The sequence below is a fragment of the Thunnus albacares genome, chromosome 5 (assembly GCF_914725855.1).
Source record: "Thunnus albacares chromosome 5, fThuAlb1.1, whole genome shotgun sequence".
Lineage (NCBI taxonomy): Eukaryota > Metazoa > Chordata > Actinopteri > Scombriformes > Scombridae > Thunnus > Thunnus albacares.
This window is the reverse complement of record NC_058110.1, coordinates 25,841,339-25,867,772: the sequence shown is the minus strand read 5'-3', so window position 1 is coordinate 25,867,772 and position 26,434 is coordinate 25,841,339. Positions and strand designations below refer to the sequence as shown.

General features: G+C 38.4%; 1 protein-coding gene across 4 annotated transcripts in view; it reads right to left on the bottom strand.

Annotated features, from left to right (window-relative positions):
• Window positions 1-26,434, bottom strand: part of LOC122982445 (calmodulin-binding transcription activator 1) — a 51,561-nt gene that overhangs the window by 13,932 nt on the left and 11,195 nt on the right. For 3 of the 4 annotated variants that reach the window (XM_044351737.1, XM_044351736.1, XM_044351734.1), the window contains exon 3: window positions 22,915-23,018. In XM_044351737.1, coding sequence (XP_044207672.1) covers window positions 22,915-23,018 — 104 coding nt within the window. Of the gene's footprint in view, window positions 1-22,641; window positions 22,827-22,914; window positions 23,019-26,434 lie in introns of those variants that run through there. The other variant, XM_044351735.1, reaches the window with a different exon arrangement.

The window sequence follows — 26,434 nt, the reverse complement described above, 5'->3', positions numbered from 1 at the left end:
TTTACTGCATTAAAGAATGGGGCTCCAAACAACAAAGAGATAGTAGCTGTTTAAAAGGCCAATTTTCCAGTCCACATTGTCATTGTCACACTCTTAACTCCAAAGGCAGACATGCACTCTGGCATCAAAGGCCATTGATTTTCTAATCAAGAGCAAATGATGATTAAGGCATATCTGCCCCCTTATCTTTCCGTTTAAAATCCTCCTTTCTGGATTCAATTTGACTTTGGCTGTTTTGCTGTTGAGGGGAATCAGGACAGTCAAAGACAAAGACACCTTGTAGAGACAACGGGCAGTGTCATGAATGATTAAGGCTAGTGGAATAGAAAATCTCCCTGGGTCAGCGGAGGCTTACATTGTTGCCATGCCTTTTTATCAATAGACACAGAAGCTGATATTGTTGATCGATAAACTTCTCATTCGACAAATATTAAGCTGAAAGTTTATTGTGATTGATAGGCTAATATGTAGTGCCAGTAGCATGAGGCACAGCTATTCCTCATCCCTGACTAGAGCAGCTTTACAAAATATAAAACATGAAGCTAAGCTAGTTCACCCACTGGTGCTGTATAGACTCCCATCTCAATACTCTCTTAAAGGGGACCTATTATACTTTTACTTATTTTCAGTCAATGTTACATTGTTAGATGTTCATATTAATGCCAGTTTCCAATGTTTTTTTCTACTTTCAGATCGAGTCAACGTCGGCTAATGACAGATTTCTTTATATGGACATCTGCTACACGCACAGTGTGCAAGTTCACTGCTCCACTCTGCTAACATTCTGTGATTTTCTATTTTCATTGTTTTGGGGGTAGTCACGCCGAGCCATGACTCGAGTCAAGCTGGCATGCTGTGAGTGTTTTTCCATTACACAGCACGGCAAAATAAAATAAGTAGTTTACCTGCTGGTCCTCTGCAGCTCTTCATCAAACATCATCATCACTGTGGCTGTTTCTGCTTGTACTATGCCTCCCTGCATTATTTCTAACTGATCCGCTGAACAAATAGCTCCAAATACGTCCATATGTTGTTGTTTCAACTGGTTTTTAGCGCCACTAATTCAGCGAGGAACATGTTTCATTTCCTGTAAATTCTTCACAATAAAAGTCTCTCTTTATTTAGTCATTTAAAAGCTTTTAATATGAAGCAGTAAAGCAGGAATTGTTGGGTTTGCATCAGCGGTAACTTAACATGACTCTGATGTAGCTGACCAATGGCGGGCTTCCGGAAAGCTGGCCAATCTGAACAGAGTGGGCTCATTGGGAGGGGGGTCTTAAAGAGACAGGAGCTAAAACTGCCTGTTTGAGACAGAGGCTGAACTGAGGGGCTGCATAAAGGGCCAGTATAAAATAAATGAAAAGGAGTTTTTTGAACTGTGAATCATGCAAAGCTACTCTAATAGAGTCCCAGAATAACAATATAGAGCTGGAAATGAGCATAATAGGTCCCCTTTAAATTCCCAAGCTGGGTAGCAATAAACAATGTTAAAAAGGTTGGGCAATGAAACCCTCATCTCTTTTACCTTGATAACATTAAGAAGTAATACCACAAAGCAGAACTGACTCACCCTAAGGGTGCACATGCTCATTTCTTAGCAGACTTCAATTATCCCAACTTTCTCCCCTGGTCGGTCTTCCTATGTATATGTTTAGCCTTTGTGTAACACCTGCCTGAGGATGGAGGATTAACTTCCACCGCTCTCTCTGAGCTTGGTTTGGACTTAAGGTTTAACTGTCCTTCAGGACCAGCCTGGAGCTCAGCTTAACAATGACGCCACAACCCCTCATCTCTCTTGTAGTCTCTCTTTCACTCACCCTCTATTTCCTCATTCCAACTCAGACCATAAACATTTCGCTCCGGGGATAAGAATCAAAGACAGATGGGCATCATCAGTCCCTGACCTTCAGGCAATGCCAGTTCATACCAACATGCAATACAATGTGTTGTTAGTATAGTGTAGCACTACTGGTGGAGAAATAAACAGACAGACAGATAGACAGACATATAGATAGATACACATCATAAAACATGCAAGTCCCAATATCTTTGATGAATAGGGGTCATTGTGTTACAGCTGTTTATGCTAATTACTCCAGTTTAATGAGTTATTACTCCAGGTGTAATTCTCTCACACAGCCAAATAATATGAAGCAAGGACACTAATTTCCAGATTCATCATTTCCAGCTAACAACTTCTATGTGTTCATCAGAGCCAAACAAGACTGTCTTATTGTAATTGGAGGGTCATTCATGCTGGATCTCATTCCCTCAGATGTATTCATCGAGTCCACTATTAGCACTGGTCCCTCAAGCCTCCAACTCTGTGATGTCACTTTAACTGAAGTGACTGTGAGCAGGGCATCGTGACAGAGATGAGAGAATTGAGGGACATCCTTTGTTGCACAGCACGAGCTGACTTGTGAGAAAGAGAAACTAGCAGGCCGCTGCTGGGTGCACAAAATCCTCTGCAGACAGATGGGACAACAGAAAGAACTAGTTTTGTTCCCCACGTATTCTCCTCTCTTATGGATGCCAACATATGCTCAATGAGTTTGTTAGTTTCTCAACAGAGCCTCGAAACATGCAGATTTCAGTGAGATTTTGTTTTTTGAATTTGAATACTGAGACCAATCATCTGGCCATAGGAGAAAGGCACTGAACATCCTTTCAAGGCCTGTGGACTCAAGAAAAGTCTAGCAGTCATCTGAATACACAAGTCACTCCTTTTAGAAGTATTCTGTGAATTATAAACCATCAGCAAGTCATGACTTTTACATTTTGTCAAACAAGTGGAACTCACTGAAATGATTCTAAAAGTAGTCAGGCTGCTCATTTTGTTGTTTAGTTGGAGAAAGTCAGAGATATGTAGCTCTGTCATTCCCATCATCAGATTGCTGAACTATTACAAGTTCCCCGTGATTACCTCTGCCTCGCCTTATCAGCTGAACACTACGTACCCATGTAACCTGCTATTCGCTGTGGCTAGATTTGTGTTTTCTTATGGAGAGGTTTCTGTAGATTTTAACCTTAATCCTATCAGCTAATGTGAAGGCACTGATCCGCGCCTGTCTTGAAGGTTATCTGTGCATGTTTCACACCCACAGGCATTCATTATTTACATAGCTGCTCCCCCGAGGCACCAGCCACCACAGGAGGTGTAGATGGGAAATCTACCTCCCAATCTGCCAGCGACACATCCATATCTATACTGCATGGCTCACTGACTTAGGAGGATGCAGTGTCAGGATTATCATCCGTTCCCTGGAAACTTCATCATCATCGGCACAGGCAGCTGTGGAGGTGGCATCAGGCAGGCGTGTTTGCCTTTTAAATCAGGGGTTCCCCAACACTGGAGCCTCTAGGGAGCCATTATTGGAGCACAACTAGGAAACAAATCTGAATGTAACAATTCTAACTCTAACAGCGCTCATTAAAGGCAATCTGGAGAAGTGTTACCTATAGGAAGGAACATGTCTTAAAATGATCATTCAAGAAAAATAAACAAATCCTAAGCATGTTGTGTCAGCTTTAAATTTGCCTCATAAATTCTTTGACATCAAACTGCAACATGCTATTTATCTCCATGAGAGAGGAAAAGACTGAAAGGATTTCACTTTGAATGCAATATATGTATGCTAATAATACTTGTTTGGTTAATATCTAAATCAGTCATTCATCAAGCATCCACACAGCTATGTGGAGTAAGATAAATGTAACAGTGGCTGGATGCAGCAATTTCACAGCCTTATCCCATAACCCCCTGGATAATTAATTCTAATGATACTTTTTATCTGCGACACCCATCATGATAAACATCAATGCACAAACCTACTCATATGAATGTGCTATTGAGCGTAACACTGACCTTTCCAGACCCCCTGGACCTCTGAAGACATGTGTGAAAAATACCCTGAACACTAACACCAGCCTTTTAGTGTGTGGGGCTTATTTGATATAAGCGTGACAGGGGTATTTATAGCGCAGCATAGAGCCTCGCTCTCCTCTCCTTTCTACACCATGAGCCCATTCCGGCCCAGACACTATTGGCAGTCCTGCTCACTCACTGGAAAAGCCATCATGTCAGCACACTGGCAGCAGATAGCATGTTGTGCTAACAGGTTTAGGGGTCCACTAGAAGGAGTCCAATGTAGTTCATTATGCAGTGACAATATACATTCCTTCTTTGATGCCTTATTGCACACCACCAAGACAATCTGTATTAAAATGTCATTCTTTTTTTTTTTTTTTTTCAATCGAACACCGACATTAGCTTTTGCCACAGTGTGATATCTTAAGCTTCCATCAGCATACTTGTGATTATTGGCTTACACACGGTGATGCAATCTTGAGAAACATTGAAGAAGTAGTGCAGAAAGTATTATGTTTATGCAGATTCTGTCTGGGCCTTCCTTCAGCTAAAATTGCAAAATTTCAGATATATCCGTGAAGGCATTATGGTATGAAATGTCCATTTTTCATGGAGTTAAACTTAATTTAGGTGACTGTTCAATATGTCATTAATTACAGCATGCAGAACATGATTAAAATGCGCCACAACATATCGCAATAGATTAGGTTAGACTGCAATTTGTGATCTGTAAATGAAGAAATATGTCCACAATACAGTAAATATTTAAAATCTTCACATGATCTAAAATACCTTATATTATACTTTACTGGATGTGAAGGATTTTATGTCCTCTTACACACTGCAACCTAGTTGGACTAACTTGATGACTAAAGCCTCAGGTATTATCTCACAGTGTAGACGGCATTTGAGTGTGGCTCTCCAAAGAAAAATGATTTTATAGGTTCATTTATTACATTATTTTTTTAAATTACATATTCATCTAGCGAGCATGTAGAAAAAAAGATTAGGTAAGTAACTATTAAATAAATAAATGCAAATTATTAGATTTATCTTCAATAATCCAGTCAACAATTAATTTGAAAAGACATTTGTTAGTCAGGAGGTCATCTTGGCCATTCGGGCCCCCTAAACCATTAGTAGTGAAGCTTAAACAGCCACATCCATCAAAATGCAGTAGGTTTATTCTAACAAGCATCAGTTCAAAAAGCCAAGGACACCACGAGACCAGCCTTCATGTCCCTGGATCTGGCCACTAAGGATCAGCACATCATCAGCAACACCAGCAGGGAGAATGAAATAAATCAAATAAATAACTTAGAACACCCCCGAGCAGATGTTTACATAAACATTATGTACAAATACATTATGTATTGCCCAGTGCCCTCACTGCTCCAACAGAATTCTCCATTAGGTTTCCAGGTGTTCCTTTATAGTACAGCGATACACTGCTTTGATCAGCCTATCAGAACAATTCCCTCTTTCATCTTGGGGAATGTGATTTGGTTAAAGGGAGATTTTAGATCAAGGTTGAGCCTGAACACGTCCCTTCCTCTTGTTTAGTATTCATGCTGAGTATGGTAATCTGGTGTTGCTTTGCTAAAAGTCATCGGCAACATCAATTTCTTATTAATACAGAGTGCAAATATCCAAGAGGAGGGAGTTGAGCCTGAGCAAAACAGAAGTGTGAAGTGTGAGGGGAAAAGATGCAAAGAAATACTACCGGGAGAAATGGAAAATATTAATTTAACTTTGCTGTTAACTTTCAGTTCAGAATTCAGAGTTTTGATTTATCATCGTTTAAGAATTTGATGCTCTTTTTTCCTTTGTTGAAGGCATGTCTAATGATATTTCACACATTTCTCTGAGAGAGGAGCTTCAGGGCTAACTTTTAAATATTACTCACACCATCAAAACAAATTCTGCATTTCTAAAAAAGAAAATGTTGGGTTTTTTTATTCAATTACTCCGATTTGAGAACTAAAGCAAGCTTCCATGGTTTTATACCTGCCACTAACAGTCTTACAAAAAATCTGTAGTTTGCTCTTGTAAATGAAAGCAATTTCTATCTGCTGACAACAGTGGTTAAAGCTCTCGTGTTGATTCAAGAGGCTATGATTATAGGCCCTGTGACAATTGAAGAGTAAATAACTGAGCAGGACAAACATAAATGTACAGTTGAGAAAATCAGTCTAATATAGGACAAACTGCTGTCTGAGAAGGTTTCCTTATCCTCAAACAGAATAGGATATATTGTGTTTGTCTAACAGGGGGGAAGTTTGGTTCAGAGATAAGAAAAGGCCAATCAGAAGCCAGAAGATGAAAGGTTTGATTCTGGGTACAATCTGGTTCGAGTTTCACAGGCAGCAACTTCCCAGGTGTTACATTAGCTGTAACATCTATAAGGCAGAGTAAAGCCACAAACCTACACAGTGGCTGACTTTGCAGTTTGACCTTTCCAATAAAATGGGGCCTGTGTGTGCATGACTTTGTTGAGCATGTGTTTATGTGCAGCAAACAGATACAAAAAGTTGAACTCCAGTTTCTTTGGTTGATAGGGTTAATAAAGTTGCATCCCCCTTCTGTGAAGCACATCAATCTAACTTGGCATGCTGAACCTGGTCTGGGCGCCACTGACTAAGTACAGTCTAAGCTCAAAAGCTAAATTATTTAGCCAGCAAGTCCAGTTGATAAATGTTGGCGGTGCAGGTCAATACATTACAGGGATGTGTGGACCAACCCTCTGGTAGGATATATTATGCACTGGCGGAGATAAAGGCCATTGATTGTCTCCACCAACGTCACAATAAGGTCTCTTTCTCTACAGAAAGGGGTCTATCTCTTGTGGCAACAACTTTAGGCCATCATTCGGCGATACCACGCAATAAGGTTAATCAAATCTGTGGGAAGAAACTATAAGCAGTCTTGCGTCTACCAAGGATACAGAGCGATAATGGGCTGTATTTATATGAAGGGATATCTGACTTTTACATTATTCATGGGGCTGTGGAAAATGCGATGGCAGTGCTAATATAATATTGACCTAACCCCAACACTACATGAATGGCAAAAGAGGCACAGCTGAACACACACACACACACACATACACACACACATTGTGCAAAGTCTTACTGGAACATATCTCTTCCTCTTATGATCAATTCACATACTATACACGATACTTGGAAACTCAATACAGTAGATGGTCTTAAAGGTCACAGGAGTGACTGGACACAGAGAGAAATAGAGTTGTGTCCACAAAAAAAAAAAAAACACCCTTTATTAACCCTAATTACTACATCAGAGTCGTTCGATGACATAGTTTTCTGTCAAATAAGAGCAGGCATTCAGACCGAAAATAGTCCTATGTTAAAACAACACACAAAAGGCTGTGTTGGTGGTAGTGTGTCGCTTCAGGTACTGGTGAGACAATGAAATACGATCCAGGAAGTCCAATTTGAGTAAAAGATCCAGGAATTTCAAGGCTCATCAGACGCCATAACACAGAAACCAGTTTATAATACTTAGCAGAGTCTTGCTGTATGAAGTTGTGTTGTGGTAAACGTTGAGCCAGGTTAAAATCTTTGCTTGACACCCTTGAGTTTTTTAGCTGGAGCCCTCTGCATTTGCTGTGCTGCCGGACTGCCACCATTCAAATGAAAGAGGGGGCTGATTTTTTCACGCAGGGCTGGAGTCAGTCTGAACGAAGCCAGGGAGATTTTGTCTTTATTTGCTGTACTGTGTGGGCGGACAAGAATAAATGGAAATAAAACAGTGTTTGAATGGATTAATGGTTTATCAACCCACGTTTAATGAAGATGTGTGTGCAGCTGACTTTATAGTAAAGCACAATCATCTCTCAAGATAGCAGCAAACCAGCCGGCATAAAACAAGATCAGATTTGCATTTGAAGATATTTTTTTGTCAGTCTGGAGATATATGTATGAAGCGTCATAAAAATCGTCACAAGGAATCACAAACATCAATCATTCCTTAGTCAAGCAGCAGAGAAAACTGTCTCCCGATTTGAATGTGACCAATTTGTGTGTTTCCTTAAAATACTGAAGTGATGAAAGTGTGTTCGTAGATCCTAGTAATCTCTGCTAACAAATGTGTGCATTCGGTAAGTGTCACGCATGATTGGTTACACATAATATAACCCAAGAGTCACACCGTGTGATGCAGAGACAACAGTTACCAGCATGTCCTATTGAGAAAGTGAACATGTCATGGGAAAAACACAGCCCAGCTCAAGCATTCATGCCTCCAGTCCAGAAGAGATTTCTAAGCATTTTCATTGTTAGATACCATCAAAGCACTTTCACTCCTTTCTACTTATAGTATATAAACATGACTTTGAAAAATATCCTGCAGTGGGAGAACAGCAGAGCCACTGTGGGTCCATGTTGCCTCATCAACAGAGATTTCAAAAGGCAGTGCAGAATTTCAATGGTGCTTCAAGGTTCTGCTAAAGGACAGGCTAGGGGAGTGGAAGGAAGAGGAGGGGAGGAGGACAGGTTATTATGGACTCTCGAAATACACTTTGTTGACACCTCAGCCTTTTAGGCCCAAGCTAGAGAGCAAACTCTGCTGTTTCTCACCAAAAAATCAACACCAACCAGTGTGTCTGAGTCAAACAACAATCCCCCATTCATCACTGTTTGAAGCTGGAACTATTCTTAACCACAAACTGTCTCCAAAAATGGAGGCAGGACATTCAATTATGCAAAAGAAACACCTACAGAATAAAGATGAAACCAATGTCACTGCTCAGAGAAGGTACTAAAAGCCACAAGCGAATCAGAGTACTGCGTCACACACATTAGCTGTATTTCCATTAGATTCGCAAGAGAATTTTTAAGCAAACTTTTGAAATGTAGCAAAAAGGAAAATGCGAATTAGGTGCATTTCCATCAATTAGTTTGAAGCGGATAAACTAGGCTACGCAATGCATAGTTTCATCAGGAGATGGCGGTATAGACTTAAATCATCCACCAGTAAACAGAGTAGAAGAAGTAGCGGAAACAAAACAAATAGTTATATTGCCTTGACGAGAGAAAAATGGAGAGAGGAATTTGTTTCAATCAAGCAAGTTGTAATTGTTCTTTCATGCCAGCTAGTACTGGTCATGCTTCATGCTACCTGAAGACACCGGAAGACACCGAGAGCGGAAACAGCTGATCAGTCCTGTGAGTTAAACGTTTGCTACGTCATTATTTATTTGACAAATGTGTTTCCATTACCCATTTTGCATATAAACTCTTTTTCGTCATTTCCGAAATCTACCTCAAGCGAGCGTAAAAACCTTTTCGCTAAATTCATTGAAATTTCAAATTCTGGCATTTCCATTAGGCTTTTTTAATGTGATACTTCAAAAATATGTTAATGGAAACACGTTGAATGGCTATCTGTAATGTACATTTATTCAAATAAGTTTCAATCTTTGGAAACAGGGGATAAACAAGCTGCATATCTTAAAGAATTGCACTGACAATATTTAATGTAAAATCATGTCATTGTTATATTGAACAGAAGCGGAAACCATATACTGAAATTTGTACTATTGCTCCACATTGTAATACCTGCTACTGAGTACAGTAGCTCCCCTGCAGCAACCTATTTTGCTCTATTTTGAAATAAGCTGCACAGATCACTCACAGAAGATAGAAAATGCACTAGTGCAGAATATAATCAAAGGAGAGAGCTGTGCAATAAAAATAAACACCTCACTCTGCTGTCACTCATCATTTCAGTGTCCACTTTTTTGAAAGTTTAGTATCATTCTTCACCGGGAAACTGTTTTGTCCTCATCTTTTATTTGATACACACATATTTTGGCAATAATTTCTTGGCAGGATTTGAGAGATTTGCTGCAGAGAAGATAACTTTTAGACATTCAAGTGACTGGAGTAAAACAGCAGAAGAGCACAAGGTGGATTCTTTCATTGCTGTTTTACTTTGACTTCAAAGAAGAAAGGATCATTAAAAAAATAACAGAATAAATGACCTATCACTTTAAACAACCATTAGAAGACAAACCTACCGAGAGCTTCCTTATTCTACAACTTTATCCTTTATGCTAAAAAGGTTTTTAAGAACTCATTCAGTCCTGGATCTGAGACCGGTGGGATGGATCATTATGTCCTTGTCAGCTTTATTTTTCAAATTCAGCCAGTTTTATTGATGTGTAAACATCTCGAGGAGAAAGGGGACTTCACATACTGCCCAGTTGAACAAAGGGCTCAAGGACATCCAACCAAAAGGACGTTTGAATCCTGCTGGACCAGGATCCTACGAGCTGCCTGAATGGGCAGCTTTGATAAGAAAAAAAACAATGAACTTATAGGGAATAACCTTTGATACTGTGATCCACTGAAATACAAATATCTCAAAAGGTCAGGGCGACCTATGAAGGAGAACTGTAACAAAGTAAGATATATTTCAACCTTACAATTGATAAAAAAAAAAAAAAAGGAACACCGTTATATCCCTGGAATTCAAAAAAGGATTTTTGCAGCCGTAGAAGTATATACTATAAAAATACAGTTTTAAAATTTGAAGTTTGTTGATTTTGTATTTGACTTTATTATATGAGCATCAGGCTTTAATTACAAAATAAGATCTGTAGTTAAATTTCTAGAAACAAGACTTGATTCTCTGATTCTTACTTGAAGAATTAAGATCGGCCTAATAAGCATCTCTGATTTGATGCGAACACCTCGTTAGTTAGTCGCCCTTGATTCTAGATGGAGCAGCCACATTTCATACAACAGAAAATGACAGCCCAGTCAGCTGTGCATCCACAGTCGTGTCAACCTGCCAAATGCTCAGGTTCCTCGTCTGCAAATTTTATAAATGCTGAACACATGCAGTATGAGAGCTAAAAATAAAAATATAAGATGAACAGTGTGCGGTGACATTAAACACAGGTGTCCCTATGTTTAAGCTTAACAGCCTTTTTGGTTTAGCAAAAAATGATAATTGGAGGGTGGATAAATGTAAGAAAATGTATGCATTTTAAGGCCTTCCCTGCTGCTTACAAACAAGGTCAATGATAGCCCTAGTTCTAGTTCCCCGCCTTTGACAATGAGAGAGGGTTTAATCAGATGAAGGCCTAATGCAGCAGGGCTATAGAGGCACTGCCATGCCTGGAGCTGTCCATCAGATAGAAAAGGGCATGATGGGCTGGGATCCAAACAGGCCCACAGAGAATCCCAGCCTGCTGTTGTTGCTGGCTTCTCATTCTCAAGGACCTTTAGAGATCAAAGACCAACACACAACAAGATAGACAGCAAGACTCAAAGCAGCCTCCTCCATCTAGTGCCAGATGAAGTATCTTCCGACCTCAACTCCATCTTAACATGTTATATTTTGTAGTGTGGAAATGATGTGCTCCTTTGATACTCTAAAAAAAGATCCTCTTCCCTCTAAGGAATAGTTGAAGTAGCCTCTCTCCCTGCTTTCACTCTCTCAACAAAAATAAAAAGATACACGGTGTTCTTCTGCCGGCCGGCGCTGTTGTTTAACCTTGGTGAAATACAAAATGGGACAAGCAGTAGAGCCGAACAAATACTGAGCTACATGAAGTGTTACGAAACAACTTAGAACATCTAAAAATGGACAACAAAAATATAACTGAAAGGGAAAGCCTCCCAAATATGAACTCAGCCCAAGCTCAGCCCAGCGAAGGCACAATTTTATTGGAGATTTCCGCAAGGAGTTCAACCGAGATAGTGTTTGTTCAGATGGATGTACTCCATCAGAAAGGATGTGGTGTGCTTAAAATTTATAGCCAATCCAGCCAATAACTACAAGGAACGGACAAACTTACAATGACATCATATCATCAATGTAATCCAAAACAATAGCCTTGAAATAAATAAAATACAACCCATTGTGAACCTTATAATAAAATTTTAAAGAAAAAGACTGTCAGAGGTATCGATTCAAATCTAACAGTATATTAAAATTGTTGTTAGTTTACTACAACTATGGAAAACTATTGATTTATAATAAAAAATAAGTCTGTGGCGAGAGCTAATCAAGATTTTTGGCAACTCTCTGATCCTTAAAATTCAGCCATATCAAGCATTCAGGCTAGTATTTGCTGACTGGAGTTTGAATAATCAATCAATAATTAATGCATTAGTTGATCCAAAGCAGAAAACAAAATAAAAAAACATGCATTTTCTTAACATCTATATAAAGTTAATAATTAGCTATTTCTGACAAATGTCTTAAGCTGAATGTAGATAATCAGTAAGAGGTTATGTTGAGAGTTTGCTTGTGGATGTTTGAAGAGATGTTATTGGAAAGGATTATGACAGTGAATGCCAACTTGGAGTCTACTTAGAGGTTCAATATTAAATTATATAATAACTACCTTCAATTTTGAGGCAGAGCATGCGGTTAGTTTTTTTTAAATACATACCTGTTTTACATTAAATCCGCTATGACAACACAACTTCAGTTACAAATGAAGCTCCACTTAAAGGGGCACTCCACTGATTTTACACATAACGAGTCCAGTTTACTCGTCAAGATGAGTAATACACAGCCTATAAAAAAACAATGTCTTCTGTGGCACTGGAGGGAGTTTTGTCAAGTCTGAGAAAATAACCCTGATGATGTCATGAAAGGTGAGGACATTCAGGAGAAAAGACGCTATTGAGTTGCACTATGTGAAATGTAGGATCCAGTGTTTTTGGAGCTTGACACATAGTAGTGATTAAATGTCAGGATATCTCAGCCTCAGCTGCTTCGATTTTGACCAGTCTTTTTTTAATCTGTCTCCTCTGAGGTCCCCACTTTTATAAAAGTGCTATACTAAATTGCTGGAATAATCCTTTAAAGAGTAGAATCTGTAGTGCATGATGTTCAAATGCTCAAAAGTTTTCTTGTGTTTACTCTGTAAGTGTATGTTTCCTTTTAATATGAGTTATCTTAAGAAATTAACATAAATATACAGCAGAAATATTCAGTGAATAAAAACAGGGTAGGTAGAAGAATAAAAAAATAATAAATACATTGCAGTAGGAAGATGAAAACCTGTCTCAGAATTTTGATTAGCTGATTTTAAGACTAAACTAGAATATAGTTTGCAAACAAAAATCTGTAGACAAAGCATCCTCTTCATCTAAAGCATGAGTAAGTTTTAATATAGCATGATGGGCTGGATTGAGAACACAAGCCTGTGATGTCGGGGTGATTTACCACATCTCTGCTGACTAAAATGTGTTATGTCTATGTTTGCAAACACCCTTTGAATTATGGGTGACACCTTAGTTGTCACAGTAAGAGAGCTAAGTGGCTTTTTTCCTTCATTGACAGCACTAAATCAAGTGTGAGGCAATGTCTGACTGATAAGGAAATACAAAGCTTGTAAGTACAAAAGAAAAATACCATTAGAAAGGAGACCGGAGAGGAGTCAATGTCATCTATTAATTTAAAAATGGAAACTTATGTCTCTTCTTAAGTTTTATGAGGGGATGAATTCATGGATGGTTAATTAGTCAGCCTAAACAATTAGCAGATTATCTGTAAATAAGACAGGTTTAGATATTTAGATGTGAAGTTTTTAGTCACTTGTCTATATTGATATCGCAAACACGCAACCATTGCCACTGCACTGTGCCTACGACTCAACATTGTTCATATTGTTGCCTCCTCATGGTGTCGGGGTAGAAAACTTTATTCCCTACAAAGGCTGCTTTATAACTGAGATACACAGCAGAACACCAGACTGTGTCTTGTTCTTTTCAAACATAATTATTTAAGATATGATGTCAACTTGAAAAACTTGATTGTACAAGTGGCGGTCCCAAAACATTTAAGCGCTCTCGCTGAACAATATAGCACTGGTCATGCACAATATGTTATCTAAAGTAATATGCATAATTCAGAATAGAGTAATTTTATAGCTTACCAGTTGCAGCAGAGTCTTTCTTGTAAGCTGCAATCTCCTGACACACTTCTGACAGGATGTTAAACCACTGTTTTTGTATTCCACGGGGATACAAGCGACAAGAGTAAAGCTGGCATTAATTTTGTTTGCAATCTCTTTCCGTGCATCTTTTTTGTCTGTTCTTGTCAATGTGGTGCTAAATTTGCCTTTTTATTATATGTTTTCTCTGATGTACCCCCTCTGTGAGCAGCTCCAGTTCGGTTTTAGTTTTTTGTTTCCATTTTGGCCGATTTCCATTTTCCTTTTTCTTTTCACTGTTTTCTTCCTATAATATAGGCTTTTTCTGAGTATCTTATTATTTGAGAAATTTAAGGAATTCATTTAAAGAATTAACAAAGTTATCAGTGCAGCAGATGTAGACAAAACATCTCATAATACTTTCCTAGATCAGGAAAGTTTATATACATAAATGCCAGTGATTCACCATCCCAAATTAATGAAAGTCAAAGAACATTGTCCCCCAAAAAAGTCCTCATTATTGTCAACAGGTTCAGTAGTTCCAGCATCAACGGTGGAAAAAACATACTATACAAAGATTCAATTTAAAAAAACATATCACCTAAAGCTCCAGGAGGCTACTTTGATAACAGAGCAGATCATGGTAGTGAATGTGATAATACTACTGCCATTCAATCCCACCAGAGGTATTCACTCATATGAACATCTACTGTATATGAAACAATATAACAGTTTATTGAAGCATAGACGCACACATCAAATGCAGAACTCATTTTCCTTTATCTAGTAAATAAAGTTAAACTCCATTACAAAATGGTTCCGCACAGAAAAATCCTGACCCAGCAATTCCGAGAGAAAGGTAGAAATCTTTTCGTCTATACCTGAATAGCTTTGCAGCTCAGTGAACACATGAGGGAAAAGGGAAAGAGACAGAAGATAAGAGTAAAGGAGGGAAACCAGAGGAAGAGAGAGCTGGAAAGAAATCGAAGACACAAGCTGGGTTCAATTTAGAGGCTTCCCACAGGAGGTGGAGTGACCTGTATCTGCTACAATAGAGGTCATGCAATTTTGAGTGGATACCCCTGTCTTCAGAGAATACTGAGGACCCCTGCCTTGATGTGCACATCCTGAGGAAAAAGCAAAGGGTCCCTCTAGCATGCAGGACCCCCTGAATGACCTGACTGGTGGGTTCCTATTACAACTGCCTCACTACACCGTAGCCTCGCAATTGACACTTCACAGTAAGCTACAACACTAGCAATCAGTAAAGCTATCAAGCTCACAGGAAGTTACGATGAAGTCAGCCATCCAAAGAAACTCTGCCAATTCCTTATCTTCCTGTCTTCTACTTTCCCACAGCCAGATGAGATGAAAAATCACTGTGAAATCTATTTAGTAAACTCTGTAATTGAGTGGAAACTACAGTAAGATGAAAGTATATGATCGCTCCACATAGACTCCACACAGACATAAATTAGCCCGGGTGTTTTCTATTAAAAACACTTTTAAAAGAAATAGTAAAAAAGTTGTCATACGGCAACACTGTGGATGAAAAACTGTGCTCTCTCAGCAGCCAGAATAAATTGTGCAGGCATTTTGCCATCTAAACCTCAACTGAGTAGTTCAATGAAGAGCTTATATGAATAAAATCTGAACCTTGGTTAAAAAAGAATCCCTGCAGGATACCCTTCTCAATTCAGTGACATATTCTCGGCACCTGTTACTGTAACATTGTGTGCATCTAAACAAAAAAAATGAAAAATAAAAACAACAAACAAACAAACATAAATAAACAAACAAAAAGATAAATGGACAAACATGACCTTTAATTTCCACTGATTGCCCCTGAGAAGCTAATGAACATTTCTGTAAACATCAGCAATTGGTGGGAGTCGTTTTAATTACTCTCCACAGAGAAAGCCATGCATGGCAAGGAGCTAAAATGAAGATAAACATTTAATCAAGCATGACCCCGTGTTCGATTAGGTGAATTCTCTGGGCACTGACGCCCATAAAAACATAACTGACAGTTCAGGTTTGGCAGTGTGATGACACAAAAAGCATCAGAACTGGTATGAATAGTCTGGCGATTTGACCAGAGTAACCAGATCGCTCTAGTACAAGTCATACTAATCCACAGCAGAAAGCGTTTATCCAGCCAATGTTTTAATGAGGTCAGGATATTCCAAGGGGGATGCTCCAGCTTTTGCACCAGGAGTTTCAAGCCGAAGTCCTCAGCCTGCAGTACACTCCACACAAATTTAAATTTGACGTGTTTGTCAAGGCTGAGGGTTGAAAGTCACAGATGGCGGAGAAGTAAACTGGAAACACACGGGGCGCTTGGAAACGTTTACCGCATAACCACAACATCCACGCTTCTATTCCGGCTGCAGACCGTTGGCGCACATAGTACCCCTCTCTCTCTACCCATGTTTCCTGTCGCTCTGCACTTTCATCTATCAAATAATGGCAAAAAAATCTTTAAACTGGAAACACACAGCCAATAGAACTTATATTAACCCTTACATACTGTTCATATTCTGACCATTCACCCCTATCCCCTCATAATTAGTCTCTATACCAAACGTCTGAACCACAAATCTATTTTTCATTCATAAATACCTTATCAGTCTTTAATAAATAGGCTCAATCCTTAAAGAAGCTTTCAGAGAGCGCAGTGTATTCTTTAGGTTTTACATTATTTGGTTATGGAGAAAAAACTCTCACAATCTCACTATATTATGGTCTTCTGTTACCTAAAACAGGAGATTCAATGAATTTTACTGAATGTGAACAATGCAACGATATTTTTAAATGGTAATTTTTGAATAAATATGCGTCAAATTTAACCTGGAACACCCTCTTTGTACATAAATGTGTAATCAGCTGCACAAAAATTTTAAAAAATTGAAAATATTTCCATTTTTGTATATTCTGGGTCACTTTGGGAAAAGTCATAAAATTGCAGACTAAAAAGAACATTTTTAGGGTGTTTTTACTGTTTTGATCAGTTGCAGGTGACACTGTATTATTAATATTAATAATAATAATGAGAATGATGCATTTAATTGGAACCGCACTTTTCATTCATAGTGAAACTCAAAGTTAAAAATAACTTTAATAATAATGTGCAAAAATTGCAAATTTCAGTTGACCAGCCTACACACATCACAGTAAACAAAGTCAGAAGTGAAGCTTTGCTCTCCGTGCATACACTAAACACACCTAATTTACTGCTGGACTGAGAAAAGTGTAAAACTGGACGGTCGGCCCTTTACGTTCAAACTCATGAGAGATGCCACAGTAAACTGGAATTAGCAAGTGTACTGAAAAAAAAAGTCATTACTGTTTTCAAAGAACAGATGAATAAATAAAAAAAATATTTATTCACCCCTCCCCAAGTGTATTGTTGTGTGAAATCATAACAGCAGGATCCAAGATAACACAGTGACATGGAGCAGGTTAACAGTCAGAGATAAGGAGTGAATGATTACACCGCACTGCAGCCAATTGTGCTCGTCATTATAGCACCTATCTTACACTGTTACTGACAGTCTCTCAGGTTTATCCGATCTCGCCTTTAATTTAATTTGTTGTGGTTTTTGATCACTGTTTCCTCGGCTGTTACGACCGCTGCCTGGTGAGTCCACTAAGTGTTTCTACTGGTGCTCCTGCTCTGTCCTGAGCGGCGGCATATTGCATGTAGGCACCATGCTGTGCTGCTGCTGGCGGTGGCGTGAGGCAGAGAGGATTATTCCTGACGACAGGGGCATTAAATGTGTAGCAGGCCGGTGGAGGCCTGAGCTGATGCTCTCTTGTCTGTTTTGGTTCAGCACCAGTTCAGAAGCAGTTCCCTCTAAGCTGAGTGGGAGCTCACAGTACTCAGAGCGTTGTGCCGTTCATTAAAGGCTGAGGGTGTCACACCAGCTTAGGCCCAGTGTCCTCCCTCAACCAAGGCTTCATGCTGTACTCCTCTGCCTCTGCTTTTTAAGACTGAGTGACTTGGAATATAGTCACTTCTCCAAAATTGCCAATTTTTTTCTCTGTTTGTCAATGCCTTATAATGTCACACAACTTGAGCCACTTGTTAAAAATCAGCATGGTTTATGTCTACAAGGAGGCTAACACTAAGGAGTCTAATCTAACATGTTGGGAAAATATTGCTTGTTCTTGTCCTCAGGACTCCAGCAGCAAGTCATAAACACTGTCATTCAAACTTGGTAAAAAAAGCAAAGCTGCTACAGAAGTAAATAGTTAAGGGGCAAACTCAACCTTAATAGGAGAAAAGTCTGGCCTAAATAAAGTCAGGTCCTTTGATTTGTAGTTTCCAATTGATGATACACTTGGTTTGAATCCTATAATAATACATAGCCTGAATCAGAGCTCTAAAATGAACCAAAAAGCAAGAAGTCTATCTTGAAAATAGCACTGGCAAAATCGCAATTCTCCAGAGCATCTCTGAAGTCCTGCAACCTTCATGCCAGCGTAACCAAACATCAGGCTGACTCTGTTTGATCTTGAAAGGGATATAAGCCTAAAGCCCTTCCTGTGTGAGATGTCCTTCTTTAAAAAGATTCTAATCTCAACCGAAATGTCTAGCAAAATAGAGGTCATCGTGCCAGAGCACTGAGCAGACAATAGCAGTTGGCTGCAGACCTAAGGGAAATTCTGTGAGGATTTGTTCCCATGTGTTTCACCTGAGCGACATGGGGACATCAATGGCTGAAAGAGCAAGGTAAACATAGACTCCTGGAAGTATTTCCATTTTCCTGTGCAAACCTACTCACTATGAAGTGGTGTATCATCTCACAGCGATATCACTGATTTCTACTACAATAGAAGCTATTCCAATCATGACCTCCTTTTGTATTTCTTTCAATAATACCTTGTTTTTCTCTGCTACAGCTGCTAAGTAAATTCTCAAGCACTGCCAGGTACTTCTCTCCCATTGATAATTTGAAGGCTGATAGCATATCCGTACCTTGCACGCTGCTCATGATTCAATGACGAGAGTTCCATTCAACCTTCTAAACTCCCATACCCTCCCTTGAATTTTGATTCGATTGGTTTATCTAATTTTCCAGTAAATGCTTGAAATGTATTCCTGCACACCTTCCTCTCATGAAACTACACAGGGGAATCATGAGAATGAGATAAAAATTAATAGTTCTGCATTAGCTTCACTTCACCTCACCAGCAACACCACAGCCCCCCACTCATCCTCCTTCCAGATTAAAGTTTCCAAGCAGCAAGTTGTATCCTCAATCATTTCCACCAACAGTAAAATGAAGTGTGTACCTCTTCATGAATGAAACTGAAACAGAATCATCCCAGATTTGAACAAGGCGCAAATAATGTACAACTGCAAGAGGTGAGCTGCCAGAGAGAGGAAAAAATAGATAATTTATGAATATTCCCTCATATCAGTTACATTATACAGTACGTGCAACTGTCAAGTACGCAGTCAGGTGTGCAAAAATGCCTTCTTGGAGGTTCTCTGTATCTGTGAATGTGCACAAATAATGAATAGATACATGAACTCATCTCCAAAAAAGAGAGATAGTTGTGTCAGTGAGTTTGTTAAAAAACAAAATAGTTTTTGTTTTCATTTTTTTGTGATTGTAAGCTGCCTTGTATCTCGTCCAAAACACTGTGCCAAGAGAGGAGTCATGTGTTAACTTATTCATTTGCTTATTTTTGTAATTGTTTTGTTGTCTGAAAGCCAATCATACCAACAACAACAATTTTCAAATATAAAGTGGACAAACTTTGTGGGCTAATTATTGCTATGGAAGAAGAATAATTACATACACACAACCAATTCTCATTGCTCAAATGTGTAATAGCAGCTTTAACTGTCTAGACAACTGAGATTCCTTAAATGCAAAAAAGTGGGAAATTAGTGTATTAAAGGGGACCTATTATGCTTTTTGTGGTCTTCTGTTATTTATATACTGTTATGACGTCAGATATCTATGTTAAACATGATCAAACTTCCAATCTTAAGGTTAACGTATGTAGAAATGCTCCCTGCAATTCAAAAGCCCAGGCTTCAGCCTGCTACGAACACTTCATTTGCAACATTTTTCTCTATCTTGCTGACGAGGTGGCGTCAGATCGTCGTGCATGCCCATAAACGGTTGTCCGTTCCGTAGCCTTACTTGCTAAGGTAGTTGCTTAGGTTTTTGCATTGTTTAATCGCATATCTCGGATCAGATTCTTGCTCAAACATGTACAGATGTATTTGAGAAGTTGACCTTTCGAGTAAAAAACGAGAAAAATAAGTGAAATCCTACTACTATAGTTATTTTCATGGTTTGTTTACGTAGCTTCCAGAGCGGCCAGAAGTCAGCTGTGATGTAGCTTCTGGAAGCTAACCAATCAAAACAGTGTGAGCTCATTGGGAGGGAGGCCTTAAAGACACGGCCTTAAAAGGGGCACAAATGAACTAAGGGGCATAAAGGACCATTATAAGATAAATAAGGATGTTTTTTAACTGTGAATCATGCAAAGCTACTCTAGTGGAGTCCCAGAATAAAAATATAGAGCTGGAAATGAGCATAATAGGTACCCTTTAAGTATGCTGAGCTAGTGCCGGAAATATGCATAGAATTGATGAGGTGTCACTTTCACTAAGAGTCACACAATTGCACCGACAAGAGCCTCTCTGATCCCTCCCTTCCTGCCTGTCTGCCACCAATGAGGCACAAACACTCTGATTTGCATGGTCTGCACAAAAAAAGAAATGCCCTTGATTTTAGGGAAAGGTTGCCTTGCTCTCTTCAGTCCTGGAAAACACTATTGGCATGCATACCACACCACCGCTGGAATTGTATTTTTTCCAATATCCTATCAGTCCACCAAAAATCTGCAGCCCAGTAACACAGCATGGTGCTTTTTCCTGAAATACGTCGGTTGTGATTTAATTTGGTAATAAATGACAAGACAAGCTAACAACTCTAGCTGACAGCATTTATCCCCAGCAAATGCTTAGACTTACATTTTGAGATCAATTTCAAAGCCGTGTTAATTAATTTAGACTGCTAGCAGCACAATGCAGGTCAGACAGGGCAAACAAGTTACAACATCAGCCAATTAGAAACACACAAGCGTTTTACATTTTTTTCATAACCAGGGCAAGTCTAGTGAGTAAAAATATGACAGATGCAAACTTGGATGGGGACTGCTAGTGATGTAAGGTAGGAGAAACTATGTGTATTCCTTGCTGTATTAATTACCAGTCTACTTCTACAGATCCCTGTCTTTACCAGGGATGAATTAGTCTTTTCACATATTTTCCCAAATATACATACAGTACAATGTCGGAGTAAAAACTGTATGTCAATGACAGATTGTCTTTTTGAATATCCTGTTCCTTAAAAACGATCGTGTCTGGTGCGTTATCATCTGGTTGTTTTTCAGTCAATTAACTTTCATCACTGCAGATGACTATATTTATATGGTCACAATTTGTTAATCAGAAGCATGGATGGTTGATTTTTGCATATTGGCTTTAAGATTTGTCATGGGGTGCATTTGGATGTAATTACTACCAGTTATTCTATGAAAAGAAGAACCGGTTTTTCATCTATCAATAGCAGAGATGAAAGTGATAAATTCATCAAACTGTCCTCTGAGAAAAGGGCCAGGTTGGCAAATGAGTTCTGAGGCAAATGAAGCAACATCATGTTAGGGAAATGCAGTATAACATGTTTACGCAACACTTGTGCATATGTTGGTCCATGCCGTGAAATTAAGCAAGAGCGAATCAATTACTATATGCATAATGGATCATGAAGATCGTTGAAAATGACAGCTGTAATTCCTTCTGTAGATTTTACTTGTTCGTTTTTCCTATTTTACATTTGATGCTTTGTTGATGCTGGTGAATGCTAGTGATTTTAGTCTACATATGACTATATGGAAAGAAAAAAACATTTTCTTATTGTGCATTTAGAAAATTAGACAAAATTGCAGGTGAAATTTTGTGTCTACCACATGCCTGTAGAAGATTATGTTTTAGACAACAACTAAAGCATCAGACACGACACAATTTCCTTTAAGTAAACGATTATGTGCTCAAAAAATAATTCAAAATGTCTCTCCTTTAGGTAAAGAAAAAGAAAAAACACAGCAAAGGGCATCTGTGACATCTTCTTAAAAAAGCAAAGCCTTTTAGCTTTGATTTCCAAGAGAGAAAATGTAAAGTGGTGTGTTATCTTCCCTAATGTGATGCAAATATGAAATGCCAGACACCTTGAGCCTTCACGGCGCCAATGTTAAACAGTATTTACGTTTACATCGAGAGCCCTTCATAATGCTCGCTAAATACAGCAGGAGTGAAGTTTTGTGAATAAGATTCAACATTGCAATTGGCATTAACCTTTGATTTATGCCAAAAAAGGTTTCCTTGCAAAATGAACACTGGAAAAATCCATAGTAAACATAGAATACAAGATGAGATAGACATTTTGCAACTGTCTTTGTTTAAACATGAGGATAGAGGGAGAGAATGTTTTGCCTGTTTTGGTGGTTTATTCTTAAATTGGACCAGAATACATACCAGATCGCAATCAGGCTATTCATGGGGAGCCCAGTGGCATTTAATTCTCTATTTGAGAATGGGACTTTCTGATGCAGCTTTAAAAAAAAAAATCAGTTGAAGCTTGGGGTCAATATTAAAACAATTAACTTTAAAATTATTTCACTTCAAATTATTGCAAAGGTGATGCGCTCCGAAATGTTTCTGAAGTTGCACTTTAAATGCAATATTAGATATAATAAAAATATAAATAAAGAAAGAAAAAATCATTTCATACAATTAAAACAAACATGCTAAATTGTCCAATAAGTGGTATCTGAAGAGAGCACGACAGAGAATTAACTTATTAGATGTAAATCACTGTTACATGTGAACAGTAAAAAGAAACAAGTTCATTTCAATGGTGATATCTTTGGTGGACTGGAGGGCCTCATGGGGAGATGTCATTTTGAAGACAGTTGACGTGGCTTACAAATCTGCCTGAAAAGGCCCTGAAAGAACGGCGTGTCTTATGGATGGGCACTTTTGTAAAGAGATGGATTGAGTATAAAGTCGTACAATAAGGAGCGGTGGCCTTACCTCATTAGTGTTCCACCGGTGTCTCTCCTTTGGCAGCGAGGTGCATTTTGGTAGACATTCAAGCAGCTTCTTGGGCAGGTATATTTTCAAATGTCCATGTTCATCTACAACGAGAGCAAGACAAAACATGTATTTATCGCGGCCTTCATACCTTATTGACTTGCTCGTCTGCCTCTTTATCAGTCTATCAGTCTCTCTGCAGCAAAACGCTGACTGTAAAATAACTATCCCCAACTGAATTAGGAAATTAATTTAAGAATAGCGTATATTTGCATACATTTTATTTTGTGCTTGGCTATATTATTTTACTGTGAAATGCATTCTATCAGGGGAGTTCACCAGAAATTTTTCACTGTCAACTTGTAAAGGCTGTGTCTATTCATTATTTAGACACAATAAACACCCTTGAGTGATTTTATAGTGTATGGGGATTTAGTATGGGAATCTGTGTGCTGCATGCCAGAATGTGGTATATTATTCAGGGAAATAATTACAATTACCAGGCCCAACGCTTACATCATAATGTATGCCGTTCAATCTATAATTTACATTTTACAATCAGTTCACAAGCATTATAAAACAGTATAGTTTAAAGACCCCCGCATGCATGGATGCATTCAAATGCTCATTTCATTCCATTGCTTTCTTCCTGCTCAAATATGCAGATGGCTTAAGTGTGAACAAAGAGGACAAAGAGTGTTTGAGGAGACAAAAACGTGTTGAATTTATTATATCATGAAAAATCCTATTATGGTCGTGTTGTGATCATCACATGTAGACACGTAAGTCTACATGAGATGTAGACTTAATGTATGTGTCAATAATTTTAGTGATTTACATACAAAAAGAAGATATTACAAGCAAGGATCTAATCATTAACAATGAAGGGATTGTTAATCACCTTTTTAAACTATTAAAAGCTGGAGATAATGCTAAAGTGCAAGTCAAAAACAAACTCAGGTGAAAAAGGTGTATAGTTCATTACAAGGAAATATTTTAGCATCTGTATCATTCACAAACAGCAAACTAATATCTGCTTCCCTTGTCTCTGTAGGCTGCCAAAAAAAGTTTCAGTTATTCTTCTCCCTCATTCAAACAGACTGTGTTCACCTAATCTTTTGTATATATCAGACTTCTAATACATTAACAAACTGCAACACTGCAAAACCTGGATGCAGAGTTACACTTAATCCAGGCAATGTTCCTGAATGTGCAAACGAATCTATTATTTAGTTTTAATGTGTGTGGTGAAATGTAACTCAGTACATCTACTACATTGAAGTACTTTTACTTATGTTGTTTTTTATGTATTTCCATTTTGTGCTACTCACAGCTATAACTACCAGCTACTTTTCATATAAATATTTTATATGTAAAACATATGATCAGTTTATAAAATAATATGTATTGTTATAGATGAAACTACCCGATAGCACAAGTTAAAATTAGTTCTACCATGCCAACATAAAAATGATGTTTACATGTATACATCAATTAGGTATTAATATTCCACCAATATATACTGTATATGATGAATACAACTCTAAAGGGGGCCATTTTGCATAATGGGTACTTTTACTTTTGATGACTTGACTTTAATCCAGAGAACACCTACAATGAAAAGTGTCTTGTGGCTCCTACGAGACTGTGCAAAAGGCAGATAAAAAAACCTTTTATGCATGCAACTAAGACATAAAACCATGTAAACACATGCAATAACAAAAGAAGGAAACATTATATAATACTATAACACTACATGCATGTGCGATTAGGGGAACAGAGTAGTGTAAAATACAGTAAAAAGTACACTACTCTAAAGTCAAAGCACAGTTTGCTGTCAATACTTATGTACATTTACTTTTGAATGCACAACTTCTAACTTCTAACTTGTAATGTGGTGTTTTTTTCATTGTGGTATTGCAACTGTTACTTAAGTAAAAGATCTCACTTCTTATTCCACCAGAAGATTGATGTTAAGTCAAAAAGCTGCATTTATTTGTAATTCAATTCAGCCTGAAAATAAATTACAACTGGAAAATAAATCTCATCAAGCTGCATTCTTTCATATAAACTGTATAAGACTGTTGGTTAGGATACTAGGAAAAAAGTAAAGTAAAGGGAGAAACAGAAAAAAAGCTTGAATATGAGTGCTGACTATGGATCCCTGGAGTAGCTGATATCAGTGGTTGACTGTAAAAAAAAAAAAAAAAAAAAAAAAAAAAGAGAAAAAGTTCAACCAAAGAAAATACCACTTTAAAAACCAAAACAAATAATCCAGTGGTGCACTTGGTTATGGGGATATAACAAGAGCGCATGTAACTTGCTTTACATCACAGCAAGAACACAGTGCTACTGCCCAGAAACCTCCATATGGAAAATTCAATGGGGATGAACACAGTTGGTCCACAGAGATGGCGCTGGCTTGGAGCCTCTGAGTGTAACGCATAAGGTGGAACATTATCGCTCCCAAAGGAATGAAAGACTAGGTCTGTAGATCTGTAGTATTTGCCAAATCCATCTGTACCTATAATTCTGCATAAGACTGTGTTTTATATGAGCTACACAGGTATCTGTAATCATTTGCTTCGCCCAATTAAGAATCACATACAGCATCTGCTTCTTGGTACTACCAGAGCAGTTTCACTGTCAGAACTGGAAAACATGCTGCAACTGAATGATCAGAGAGGTACCAAAGGAAAAAGGAAGTTGTATTTGTGTGTACCCTTATTATTGTACAGCAGCAAACTTAAAACAAGCATGAAGCTGTAGTGTAGCTTTACTGCAGTGCCACATATTTGTTGTCTTTCACTAAAAGGGTCCAGAAGGGGAACGGCCTTCAATATTGAATCCCAAATAGAAATTCACACGGGATCCACACTCAGATGCAGCATAGGCCAGAACAAAGTCTTGGCCATCTCCCATCGTACAAAATGTGCTCGGAAGATTTGCTCTTTGCAACCGACAGACAGCAGTAGCAGCAGATACATATGGCGAGCCTGTCTCTCCACAGATTATTCGGGATTCAGTGCTGCCCTCTGGCACACCCTCCTATGCCACCATCAACACGAGATAGAGCAGGATTGGAATATGTCTCAAGTATGTTGAGGATTTTCTCACCGGGGGAGTCGAGATAGAAATCTACCGTAGGAGGATATGTCTGCTCAATCTGCCAGCAGGCATAAACACTTGGATTGAGAACATTCAGCATAGAGGATCTTGACAAATGCAATAAAATTGTGGTCTCATAATTAAATCGGTCATTGCACAACATGTTTTTGTGCAAGGTATTGTTGGGTCTACAGCTCTCTCTGCCACAGACCTCTGAATTATGCAAAACGCATCTCAGTTCAGTATTCTGTGCACATGAGAAGATGACACAACTGCAACGTAACTGCATTTCACTTTGAAATGCCAATCTTGTATTTGTCAGCTAACAATCCCCCTAAGCATTAAAGCAACCTATGTAAACCCTGTAGGACTAACAAGGTGTTAACTGGGTTTCCCTTGATCCTTTAACCTT